The sequence below is a fragment of the Quercus lobata genome, chromosome 8 (genome assembly GCF_001633185.2).
Source record: "Quercus lobata isolate SW786 chromosome 8, ValleyOak3.0 Primary Assembly, whole genome shotgun sequence".
NCBI lineage: Eukaryota > Viridiplantae > Streptophyta > Magnoliopsida > Fagales > Fagaceae > Quercus > Quercus lobata.
In genome coordinates, this window is record NC_044911.1 from 43066928 (window position 1) to 43080176 (window position 13249).

The 13249-nt window shown below is 36.5% G+C and overlaps 1 protein-coding gene across 1 annotated transcript; it reads left to right on the forward strand.

Moving 5' to 3' along the window:
* Positions 1-307: 307 nt before the first annotated feature.
* LOC115958574 (protein trichome birefringence-like 43) lies at positions 308-5751 on the forward strand. Its single transcript, XM_031077005.1, has 5 exons — positions 308-704; positions 3559-3730; positions 4609-4787; positions 4910-5068; positions 5372-5751. The coding sequence occupies exons 1-5, from the start codon at positions 433-435 to the stop codon at positions 5667-5669; spliced, it is 1080 nt and encodes a 359-aa protein (XP_030932865.1). The 5' UTR covers positions 308-432; the 3' UTR covers positions 5670-5751.
* Positions 5752-13249: the final 7498 nt, after the last annotated feature.

Here is a 13249-nt window from a genome sequence, read left to right on the forward strand (position 1 = left end):
CAATAAAAGAAATGCTACTTGCACAATATTTTCATAACATTTTCACAATAAATCCTAAGTGGCAAATTGTTATTAGTTCTAAATTTGGATCTATTATTGAAATTACTTATTTGTCTATAAGTAATATCCAATAACAATTTGCTATTTAGAATTTGTTGTGAAAATATTATGATATTGTTGTGAATCTAGCATCGCTCAATCAAATAATATATTCCATTCTATTTTTGGAGGATATTCAATCATTCATATCGCATTTCTTTTGCTCTGTTTATTTCTTACATTTTTTTTTTAATTTTATTTTTATTTTTATAGTCTTCCGAAAAATTATTACAACAAAGCAAACATGCATGCCCACCTTTCTATAAATTATTGTGTACGAAACATTACTCATGTGAGAGCCTTTTCTCCCAAAAAACAAATATTCTTTTTCCCATGATTATGAGAGCCTTTTCTTTATGTGTTGCATTGATACTACTTAATCTTTTGCACCATGTGCATTGTGAGCATTCTTACAAGGTGGGACGAGTTGTAAAGAGGGGCTGTGACTTTTACACAGGGAAATGGGTTTTCGATAGATCATACCCTCTTTACGATGCATCAAGCTGTCCATTCATTGAGAGGGAATTCGATTGCCAAAAGAATGGTCGCCCAGACAAAAACTATCTCAAATATAGATGGCAACCCACTGGCTGCAACTTACCAAGGTACATATATATACTATATAGCCCTTTTCTACCTATCTTTTTCTTTTCACTTATTTTAAAGTTATGTTTGCATGCTTTTTATCCAATCCAATTTACTTTTATAAGAGATAGCTATGGATGCTTATTTTTCTCCTAACATTTGGTATGGTTTCTTTGTTCTTTTTATTTTATTTTATTTTTTTATTTTATTTTATTTTTATAATAAAAATCTGTTTTACAAATGGATGAATGAAATTTGGCCGGCCTTCCTCACGACATAAGATTAGTTGTAGAGATTTTTTAGTTTTCTTTTTTAGTTGGTTCAAAAATATTTTGTTACTATGGTAAATTTGGGCCACTTTTAATTCAATTCTAGACATCTTAATGGCTTTTTGCTCTGTATGATTGGTCTATGGGACTAGGACAATTGTATTTAAATGAATAGAGACAATGCTAGCCGAATGAGAACAAAAAATAGGACAATGTAGGTATAGATCACTAGAGGCATATAAGCAAATCCTGGGAAAAGTCACAGGGTGAATGAGCACGAGTGGACCGTAGTTTAGTTGAGTTAAAAGCTTACCTTTCATTTTTATTTGTTGGGTCGATGTCGAATCTTACTTGATATCCTAGTATTTATTTGATTTATGAGATTCTTTATGAAAGTTAAAAGCCTTCATTCATGAGAGCTAATTGATGTTTCCTTATTAATCAGAGTTTGATTGAGTTTTCCTTCACTAATTAGTAATTACAATCATCGTTAATTAAGTTGGAATATTTTAAGACTAGTTACAACTGAAGATAACATAACATTGGTACTTCTTCGACGTAATTTAGATTAATTTGCTCATACACACCACCATACAACTTTGGTATGATGGTTACTCCAAAAGTACAAAATTTTTGTGGGATGGATGGTGGTGAAGGGTCAGGGTTTAAGTTTTTAAGAGTGAAATTCACACACATATACATAGATTAGGGTAGAGTAGAAAAATTGCTCATACACAATATTGTAAAACTAGTTACATTAAGTGCATGTCTAGGAATACACCACTGAATTGTATAATTATTTTGTTTTATTTTTATTATTATACCATGCATAGCAACTCATATCTTCAACAATATATATATATATATATATATAGGGGAACATAATGTAATATAAGGAATGAAGAAAAAAATTTGAACTTATTTATTAATGAATAATTATAATTTTAAGAATTATATGGTAGATTTAATGCAGGAATTTAAATTAATTTCAATCCTCATTCTAAGCTCTATAAAAATAGAATGAGAAAATGCTATGACCATAATTTTTGCTACAACTTACTCACGTGGAAAGTCATGAGTGGTGAAGTAAAAGTGGTGGGTCTACAACTCCACAAATCACAACTTATTACGTGTAAGTAGTTAATATAACATAATATGTACCCATTGGACTTAGGTCTTTTGGGTTAAAATGTATTAATTATTAATTATTTAAGAAAACTCTCCAAGGTGTTTAGTTCTCCCAACAACAATTCTTTCTTTACACTTCACACTACGGTAGTGAAGCAAAAAAATCTGTATGAATTTACTTTGTTTCTTCTCTTGTTTTAAATGTTGTCGAAACTGGTCATTAGGGCCCTTCAGCTAGGCTGGACCTCACACAACTTTAAGCACATGTTAGACGTATATGTTTCTAAAAGTTAAGAACTTGACTCTCTAGGCTTCTATTCACTTCACCCAACCTCATAATTAGGCTTTTACATGGTCTTTTTCATCATCACGCTACGCTTAACGACAATGATTATGATTCTGTTCTCTATATGGTGCCTTTTCTTCCATAATTTAATTAGTTGTTAAGCATCCATATTTTACTCAACCTTAAGTTGTTTTGAGAATTTGTGGGGTGTGATGTCAGACAATTGCATATCATTTTTTTCTTCTTCTATGGTTGAATTACATTTAGAATTTCATTAGCCAAACATGAATACCCCACGATTTTGGAAAAGTAGAATATTATTTTTTCTTTATCAAGTTTTAGTCACACTTGTTAGTTGTTACAGCTATTGTAACTTTTCTTAGTGTTACATTAATTAGTTCCCCCTTGATAACTTTTATTGGATCTGTTTCATTTTATTATAAATTTATGGTTGAATTATACGGTTTTCTTATGCCCTCTATAATTGTAAAATATAAAATTATTAAAAATTAATAACTATCTCATTTATATAATTTTTATTTCAAAATTATATACAAAACTTGAGTTTAGGATCGGATAATAAATAGAATCTGATGAAAATGAGATTTAGCATGCGCAAAGGACATTTTATTATTAGGATGCTAACATATGGTCTGTTAATCTAGGATATTCAGATATAAGAAGTCTCATGGCACCATTTTGTGTTGGCTTGTTAACTTTTATCTATAGTAAATTAATTTCCAATAGAAAAAACAAAAAAAAGGCAAAAAGAAAAATTGTAGAATATTGATGTACTTGTCATGATCATTTATTCGTTTCCATCCACCATGCAACATTGGTAGAATGTAGCTAGCATAGAGACTAGTTTGCTAATTATGCTACAACGACTCATATTAACAGAAAATTGATTTGTGTATAAGATAGGGTGTGAGAATCTCATACCTAAAAGGAATCATAACATGTTCTAGGGGGTCCTATGCAGTTGGACTCTCACATCCAACAATGACTTAGTGCTTAATAACTTTTTCGAATAGAGAAACAATCATGTTGTTAAGTTGCTATTGACCGTCTTTTAATTTGTCCTCAAATAGATATTATATCTATATCCAAGCCAAAACAGAGAAGAAAGTTTATACACATAAAATCATGGACACCTTAATTAATTGGACCCCGCTTAATTTGTTTATGTAGATTCAATGGTCGATATTTGTTGTCAAGACTTAGAGGAAAAAGAATAATGTTTGTGGGGGACTCGTTGAGTTTGAACCAATGGCAATCACTCACTTGCATGCTTCATAGAGCTGTACCAGAGGCTAGATACAGCTTGACCAGGATTGGGTACATCTCCACATTTACATTCCCGGTGAGATTAAGTTATATATGCCGTAACTTTAAGAAATATTACATCACATGGAATAGAGGTCCCCCTATTTATTGTGAAGAAAGGGATAACTAAGATGTCAAAATCAGGTTAAATAATTTTGCCACTATTCTGTAGTCTCTATAACTCTAGCTTTGGTAAATATATCAAACATGTTAAAGTGACATACATACTTCTTACAAAGTATGCAAACTACCCGTTCAAATATAACAAGTTAGTATTAATTTGATTATTTCCATTTGTAACTTTGTTTGTTGAGAAAAATAATTTTGGTAAAAACCATAGTATGCTATATATAGCTGTTAACATATTTTAAAATCAAATCAATATAATTTATTCTTATAAACTCTTTTGTATGTGTTAATATTCCAGCTATGTACAGCTGCATAAGTAGAAGCTTTACTTTGAGAATAAGAAAACATCAAGATGGTTTATAACAATCTTTTATACGTGGATAGAAGGTACTACTCAAATTTCTGGTTCCCCTCACAAGCTTGATACAAGGACAAATGAAGGCAAAAGGGGGGAAAAAAGTGAACTGAAAAGTTAGTTAATCATTCTTAAAAAATGACAATGGCTTTAATAAAAAAGTTTACTTTTATATAATATGGGGCCTGGATGGTTTATTCATAATTCTTGAAACAAAGAGAGAAAATAAGCAAATGTTTGATTCAAAAGGCTGATTTCAATTTCTTATCACGTTTAAATTTAGAACTTTTACATTTTAAGATAGCTTAGAAATTAATCTCACCTCTTCACGAAATTATTATCTGTATGAAAACTTCTAAATTCTATATGATTCCAAATTTTTAAGAAGTTAGATTCTATAATTCCACCATAACACATTCCACAATTTTCAGGCCTACAATGTTGAAGTGTTGTTCGACCGTAACGCATTACTTGTTGATATTAAACGCACAAGCAAGGGGCGTGCTATTAAACTAGACTCGATCAAAAAAAGTGCAAAAGTATGGAAAGGAATAGACGTATTGATCTTCAATTCATGGCATTGGTGGACTCACACGGGAAGAGAAACACCGTATATTGAACCCTCCCCTATTGTTAATTTTGTTTATAATTTTTGTGCATGAACTCTATGTTGAAGTTATTTCTGGCTTTTCTATTCCATTCCTGAATAATTATTTTGGGAATATGATGCAGATGGGATTTTATTCAAGTAGGGGGTAAGAGTTACAGAAACTTGAATCGATTCGTTGCATACAAGATTGCGTTGAATACATGGGCTAAATGGATAGACTCCAATGTCAACCCCAAAAAAACCAAGGTCTTCTTCCTAGGTGTTTCTCCTGATCATATAAAGTAAGACCCTTACTTTCATGTTTCTTTTTTTTTCCTCCAATTCTAGCTTTTAGTCTTTTCTCTTTTTTAAAAAAAGGGTACAAAATTACTTCTAGCTTTAGATTTGGCCACAGCTAAATATCTGTACACTTCGTTGTGGTGAAAGTTCAATGTTTTGGAGTAAAGGGAAAAGACATTATAACCATCCTATATAGATTCACTCACTCACTCTTAATCAATTAGTTATATATTGTATATCCTCAAAACAATGATAAAAAAAATTGCCTCTCGTCTTATATTTATATGTATGTTTTATTGAACCAGTGGATATTTCTGGGGGCAACCACATGCAAATCAATGTGCGGGGCAAACTCAACCATTGCTTCACCATAGTTATCGAGGGGGTCCACATCCAGCACAGCAGCTGCTAGAGAAAGTGCTAAGCACCATGTCGAAGCCGGTTCACCTGCTCAATGTTACAACCCTATCACAACTAAGAAAAGATGGACATCCATCATTTTATGGACATGGACACAGGAGCATTGATTGCAGCCATTGGTGCCTACCCGGAGTACCTGATACTTGGAATCAACTCTTATACGCTGCTCTAATTACGAACTAGAATACAGTGGCGGTCCAGGGGCGCCTAGGCCTAAGCCCCATAAAAGAAATATTTTCTCTCCAGTGTCCGTTTGTCACGAATAATTTTATCAACTTATTTTACTATTTAATTTATTTTTGTTACTATTCATGGGTTCCACTGCACTTTTTGGTACTATTTATGGGTCTTACTGTACTATTTCAACTAACTTTTACTTTTATTTACTATACTTTTAGCAAGAAGTTTTCAGTTTTAGCAAAACAAGCGGATCCCAAACAGACCCTTAATAAGATATTAAGGTCTGTCCCGTTAACGTAAGGCCCAAAATTGTAGAGCGATGTTAGAGATATTACAAATTTTATTATATAAAACTTACAAAATAATGTATCATGTTACCAATTACAAAAAAAAAAAACATTTATTTATTAAGTAATTTAAATTCACCAATCACATTTATTAACATATCTATATGTATGCTTTATGTAAAAAAAAAAAAAAAAAAAATTGATAGTACATTTGGCATTTTATAAAATTGTGTGATAATAAGTGATTTAAAAAAACCAAAAAGGGTTGTGCACTATTTTTTCTTATCTCCAAAAAGGTTTCCAAAATACTAGATATAGAAACTCAATCCAATTGAAAACTATGAATAGTTTGGGCTAACAATAACAATGCATCGCTTGTTCAAGATAAGTGCAAGCTTAATCATGTGTATATAAGCTCTTAGATACCCTCCCTTACATGTTGGTTTTTCAAAGATGAGTTCTACCCATAGATTTGTATCAATAAGTATACCTCCTTCCGAAAAGAATAATAATTTTGGTTTCTTTTTGTTAAATTTTATGCTTGAACTATATGATATATTCGATTCTTTATATGAAATTAACTTCTTTTGTTAGTATTAATTAATTCATCAAATTAACCTTGATTTGGTTGGTATTAAATAAATTTATTTAATTGATATTTAAATATAAAAGGTCCTGCTTAAATTTATCATCTTAGGCCTTAAATTATGTTAACAAATTAACACCTATGATGAGTATCAATTTCAATATTGAGATTACTTAACAAATTAGGGGTTGCATACAAACAACCGATATGACAATTATTGTTTAAGAGAAAAGATATCAACAACCACACTTTGTACAAAGACCAAATCTGTAAGAGTTAAAAGTTTTGATACATTATATTCTTCATCATCATCTCCAAAGCAAGAAGTCATCAGCTAGTGCAATTGAACATTTCAACCATTATTTGTGCCATCTAGTTTCTAAAAAATAGAGAATGATACCAAAAGTTTGTTAATTTCCCAGCAAATATATCTACACACCTTTCCACAATATCAAATTCAAGATACACACAATTTCAAAAAGAACAAAAAAGGCACAACATAGTTCATATATCTAGTTTTGATTGCAATCATTGCAGACAAACCAAGAAGACTATAATAATAATACTAAGAAGAAGAAGAAGAAGAAGAAGAAGAAGAAGAATAACTGAAATTACAAGGCTAAAATATGAAAAGAGAAACAGAGAGGGAGATATACAAATATACAATACCATACAAATCACAAAGTCATCATCAGCTCTCTCTCTCTCTAGTTGCCATCATCCAACATGGATAAGTCTAAAATGAATTCCTTTTCCTTTCATTAATCATACATCTAAACAGTTTATTAACGGAAGGCTAACACCACACCTCAATCTCACTGGCCACTGCTGTAGCCACCAATGACTTGAAATGGCTGCTGCTTTACACAAGGAGATTTTCAATACAACAAAGATGATTTGAGACTTATTATTAGAAGTGGTTCACACCGAAGATGATTTGAGACTTATTATTAGTTCTAAAGTCATGTCTATGTATAACAATATCAATGATGATTAGAAAGCAATGTCATGAAAGAAATACCCCCAATGATTTTAACAGATTCAAGATATAAAGGAAGGGTTCCACAATTAATATTAGCAAGAACTACCTATCAAAAAATATATATTAGCAAGAACCACTTAAGAGTCACAATTCATTTTACTAGTCATGAAAAACTGGGATAACATCATAGTAATTGAAAGAAAAAGTGATTTCAAAGTGAGGGAAAAGCAAGAAAAATTGAAAGAAAAAAGATGCGATATGAAAAGGTTCAGATATTAGAAGACAGCAATGCTAACAAAGGCAGGTAACATAGCTCAATCATCCATGGAATGAACAGTTTGTACATCAAAAAGGAAGGTCTTTCAGCCAATTATTGAAAACTAATAAAGACCTCAATCTAAATCATGTACTTCTGCTTTTCTTAAAAGATGAAACCTAGTTCTTTGTAAATAACAAGTATCAAAGGAAGGAATACAATTTATAAAAACCTAGTTCTCATACTAGATCTTTGATTTCTTAGTTTAGACTCTGTTCTGGGCAGTTTCATAAATGCAAAACCTTTATCCAATTTTGCTAATAGAAATTCCTCAAAAACACCCAACTAAGCCCTAGATGAATCCCATTTGAATCAACAAGAACCAATTCCATCAAAGCTCATATTTCAAGTTCATAGCTAAGTAGGGTTGGCAAAATTGGACACGACCCACGAACTTGACACGACATGGCACGACACAAAATTAGCAGGTTATGGGTTAAGGCTTAACGGGTTTGTGTCATATTCGGTTTGAGATGGCTGACTCGTTTAATAAACAGGTTGGGTTAGAGTTGTATGCATAGAACCTGTTTGACCCGTCTAACCCGTTTAATTAAATGACATTTTACCAATATACCCTTCAAACTCTATGTATATAAACTTATTAGTTGTTGTGGTTTGTTTTCTTTGACATATTGTCAGGGACGGAACCAGGATTTGAACCTAGGAGGGGCCAAAGCATGAACCAAAAAAATTTCATGTGACATGGTTAGTTAAAAAAAAATCATGGTAGACAAAAAATTGCACTTTATTACCTAAATATTTAAGTCAAGAAGGATATAATATGAACAAAAAAAGTTGAAAGTTACAACATGATATTCTAACCTTTTTCAAAGAAGAAGAAGAAAAGAAGAAGAGGATTTCAGATCTCCAGATTTTGAGTAATTGGAATTAATATGTTGATTTTATCATGTTGACCAACTCACCAATATGATAATCCCATACTTTTGGATGCAACTGAAAATCATACTAATGAAATTTTTCAAAACTTTGTTTGAGGATTTTAAAAAATTGGGATATCAATATTAAGAGTTGGCAATGCTACGTCATCAATATTGGCTTCTAAAAGAATTTTGGCATTTTATCTTTTGAAAAAAATATAAATATTGTAATTCACTTTCCCATAGTTTATAAATCAATTAAAAAAGTCATATAAATTGTTGTAACCCCTGTAACAAAAATTTTTTTCTACGAGATTTTTTTGGTTATGAATTATCAAATTATGATATTCATGAATTGAGGATTTTTTGTTCATCCTATATACTATTTAATTTTTTCAAAAAAATTGGGGGGGGGGGGGCAATGGCCCCCCCCTAGCCCCTTAGTGGGTCCATCCCTGCATATTGTGATTGATTATTTGTGATATTGGGATATGCTTTTGTGGGGACCGGCCCAGAATAACAGGTTGGCTGGGCCTTAGGCCCGTCCGAGGACCATTTTGTCTGAGGAGACGTTGCGGCCCAGAATCCTTGCTCAGGCCCACTGGAGCAAAGAGAACACGTTTGAGGAGTAATTACTCCTCGGACATTCCAAATCCAGGTCAAAGGTGCATCTCAGCTACTGTAGTCCTCCCTCCAAGCACGTAAAAAGAAAGGAGTCCCAAAATATCCCAGCAAAGGCTATCACCACCACATTAAATGCACCATAGCTACTCTCCTGACCGCATTAATGAAGAGAAGATCTTTGAACAGTGCTACCTTGGTCACTGCAACTCATAAATAACTGATATGGGTGTCTGATAGGATAGGTGCTCAAGTAGGGGTTTGGATGATCAACAAGTGTAAGGCCCAGATGATAAAAGAGGGCCTATATAATATGTAAGAGTCCCCCAAGAGAAGGAGACGGAGAAAAAAGGAGAGAAAAGACAGAGGAGCAAAGGTTCATTGTACGAATGCATGCCCATGAATAAAATTTCCCCCCTTCACATCCACTTTCTTCATTCTTGTTTCTATATCTACTAAGCACATGCAACGAACCATTTAAGCCAACTGGAACCAAGTTCTTCAGCCCATACTCTACAAAAATTCATTGTGTGGGACCTTTTGGGCCAAGGCCTGACCATCCAGAACCGGGTTAACTAAAATTGTGTCCCTACAATTGGCACCGTCTGTGGGAAAAACTAAAGTATCAGTAAGCACAACGGTCGAGCATGGCAGAACTAGGTCCATACCAGGAGAATCCTCACCAGGCTAACCTTCAACAGACAGAAACCATTGAGTCCCAGTGGCAAAATAACCCTCCTAACCCAGGCGGCAGAGGGAATCGTGAGGGAAGCGTGCATACTACCTAGACAAGCCAGAGTCACACCCAGATAGGTAGTCATGTATCCCAAAGGCGAAATAGTCATCAGGTCATGCAGCGAGAGATAGATGACCTGAAAAGGAAGTTACGACGTGTACAGCGAAATCGATCTCCCTCTAGCTCAGATGAGTCCTCTAATGGGGAGGACGCGAGTTATCGACGGAGGTCGAGAACCCCCCCCAAGTGAAACCTTTTCTTACGAGAGGGAACCATGCCCTGTATGAAAATATGAGAGCCCATCCAGCAAGGGTTTGGGAAACAATGCTATGAATAGGGCGCTAGACCAGATTTCAAGATCACCCTTCATGTACAGAATTGAAGGGGCTAAGTTGCCTCGACGCTTTAATCAACCAATGTTCGCCATCTATAATGGCCGAGCAGACCCGGTGGAGCACGTGAGTCAGTTTAACTAGAAAATGGCTATCTACTTGCAAAATGAAGCCCTGATGTGCAAAGTCTTCCCATCCAGCTTGGGACCAATGGCGATGAGGTGGTTCAACAGCCTGAAGACAAATTCCATAGGCTCATACAAGCAGCTCACTCAGGCTTTCTGCTCCCGCTTTATTACAAATAGTAGAGTCCCTCGACCCCTCAGTTCGCTATTGTCTTTGTCCATGCACGAGGGAGAGACCCTGAAAGCATATTCGGATAGATATTGGGAGATGTATAACGAGTTAGATGAGAACCATGATGATGTTGCTATCAGCACATTCAAAAGCGGTCTCCCCACCGAGCATGGCTTAAGGAAATCTCTCACTGGTAAACCAGTTGCCAACGTTCATTAGTTGATGGATAGGATCGACAAGTACAAAAGGGTGGAAGAAGATCAGCTACAAGGAAAGGGAAAGGAGAAGATCATTCCCCCCAAAGCGAATGATTTCAGGTCGGAACGATATAACCATAACCAGCCGAGGAGATATTTTTTGAGATAGGCTGGACAGAGTAACATGCAAACGGTGAATGTAGTGTTCAGGGAGCCGGTACAACAAGTGCTGGAGAAAGTAAGAAATGAACCCTTCTTCAGGTAGCCGGGAAAGATGGTTGGAGACCCTTCAAAACGTAACCAGAACCTGTACTGCCACTATCATTAGGACCATGGGCATACCACCGAGGATTGCAGGAATCTATGGAATCACCTAGATCAGTTGGTCCGAGAAGGGAAGTTACGTCACCTTTTGCACCCATCGAGCGGCCATCCGGGTCAGGCAATGCAAGAGCCTCGAAAGGATGTGTCATTAGGACTGCCCACCGGGATGATACACGTCATCCTCGCAGCACCAGGAAGAACTGGGCCACCTCCTTCCAGGGTACTGGCTGTTGGTCGGCTCCCCTCCGAGGACAGGCAGAGGGAACCTAAAAGGTCTAAAAAGGGAAGCTCTTTGATACTAGGATTCTCGGATGAGGATAAGAGGGGAACTATCCAACCTCACGACGATGCCTTAGTGGTTACACTGAGAATTGGAGGCTTCGATGTGAGAAGGGTGTTGGTAGACCTAGGAAGCGCAGTGGAGGTAATGTACCCTAATTTATACAAGGGGCTGAACTTGAGGCCGGAGGATTTGACGGCTTATGTATCTCCCCTTATCAGCTTCGAGGGGAAGACTGTTACGCCAAAAGGGCAGATCAGACTACCCATACAGACTAGATCAGAGGTGGTGGAGGTGAACTTTATCGTGGTCGATGCCTACTCACCCTACACAGCGATAGTAGCCAGGCCATGGATCCATGCCCTAGAAGTTGTATCCTCCACACTTCACCAAAAAGTAAAATACCCATCCAGAGGCCAAGTAGAAGAGATTCGTGGAGATTAGGCCATGGCCAGGCAGTGTATGGTGGCCGCCATCTCACATCGGTCCCATGCCGAGTCCTCGGCCTCTGGGAACTTATAGCAACCAGCCACCTCGGCAGGGCAAGACAATGAGCCAGTCGAGGAGATAAGGTGTGAAAGTTTAGAAGAGTTCATTGTCGACAACGACCTGGAGAGATTTTTCCAGGTCAGCTCCGAGTTGCCTTCTCAAGAAAAAGAGGAACTGGTCGGATTTCTGAGAAGAAATGTCGATGTGTTTGCATGGGACGCTTACGACGCCTCAGGGGTTGATCCTAGCCTTATTTGTCACCACCTGAACGTTAACCCATCTTCCATTCCAAAGAAGCAACCACCCCGACGCCCCTCAAAGGAACATGCTAGTGCCGTTAGAGACAAAGTGGCAAAACTGAAAAGAACAGGGGCTATTAAAGAGGTCTTTTACCCCGAATGGCTGGCAAACACGGTGGTGGTAAGAAAGAAAATGGGGAAGTGGTGAGTCTGCGTAGACTTCACAAACCTAAATAAGGCATGCCCGAAGGATTCATTCCCTTATCGCGAATCGACCGATTGGTGGATGCAACTATAGGCCACCCTCGAATGAGTTTCCTGGACGCCTTCCAGGGCTATCATCAGATACCCCTTGCATTAGAAGATCAGGAGAAGATGACGTTCATGACACCCGTCGAAAACTATCACTATAAGGTGATGCCATTCGGACTAAAGAACGTAGGGTCAACCTACCAAAGGATGATGACTGGGATGTTTGAGCCACAACTAGGCAAAGTTATTGAGGTTTACATAGACGATATGGTTGTAAAAAGTAAAATGGTGTCCGACCACGTAAAAGACCTTGAAATCATCTTTGCTATCTTAAGGGAGCACAAGTTGCGACTCAATGCTTCCAAGTGTTCATTCGGGGTCGGATCTGGGAAATTCTTAGGCTATATGGTAACCCACAGGGGAATAGAAGTGAGCCCTGACCAAATCAAAGCGATTAACAGCCTACAGGCTCCTCGAAATCCAAAAGAGGTACAGAAGCTCACTGGCATGATCGCAGCATTAAACCGGTTCATATCACGATCTGCAGATCGATGTCGACCTTTCTACCTCTTGATAAATAAGTGGAAGGGGTTTGAATGGTCGGAGGATTGTGTCCGGGCCTTCCAGCAACTTAAGGAATACTTGTCGCGACCACCCATCATGTCTAGCCCTGAGGCAGACGAGGTACTATTCGCATACATAGCCGTAGCCCCTCATGCTGTAAGCCTGGTACTGATATAGGATGACGACGGGGTACAGCGACTAGT

Coding starts and splice junctions, on each gene's coding strand:
- LOC115958574 (XM_031077005.1), top strand. CDS start 433: ATGATTATGAGAGCCTTTTCTTTATGTGTTGCATTGATACTACTTAAT. Junction 4,788..4,909: donor CACACGGGAAGAGAAACACC/GTATATTGAACC, acceptor AATATGATGCAG/ATGGGATTTTATTCAAGTAG. Junction 5,069..5,371: donor GTTTCTCCTGATCATATAAA/GTAAGACCCTTA, acceptor TTATTGAACCAG/TGGATATTTCTGGGGGCAAC.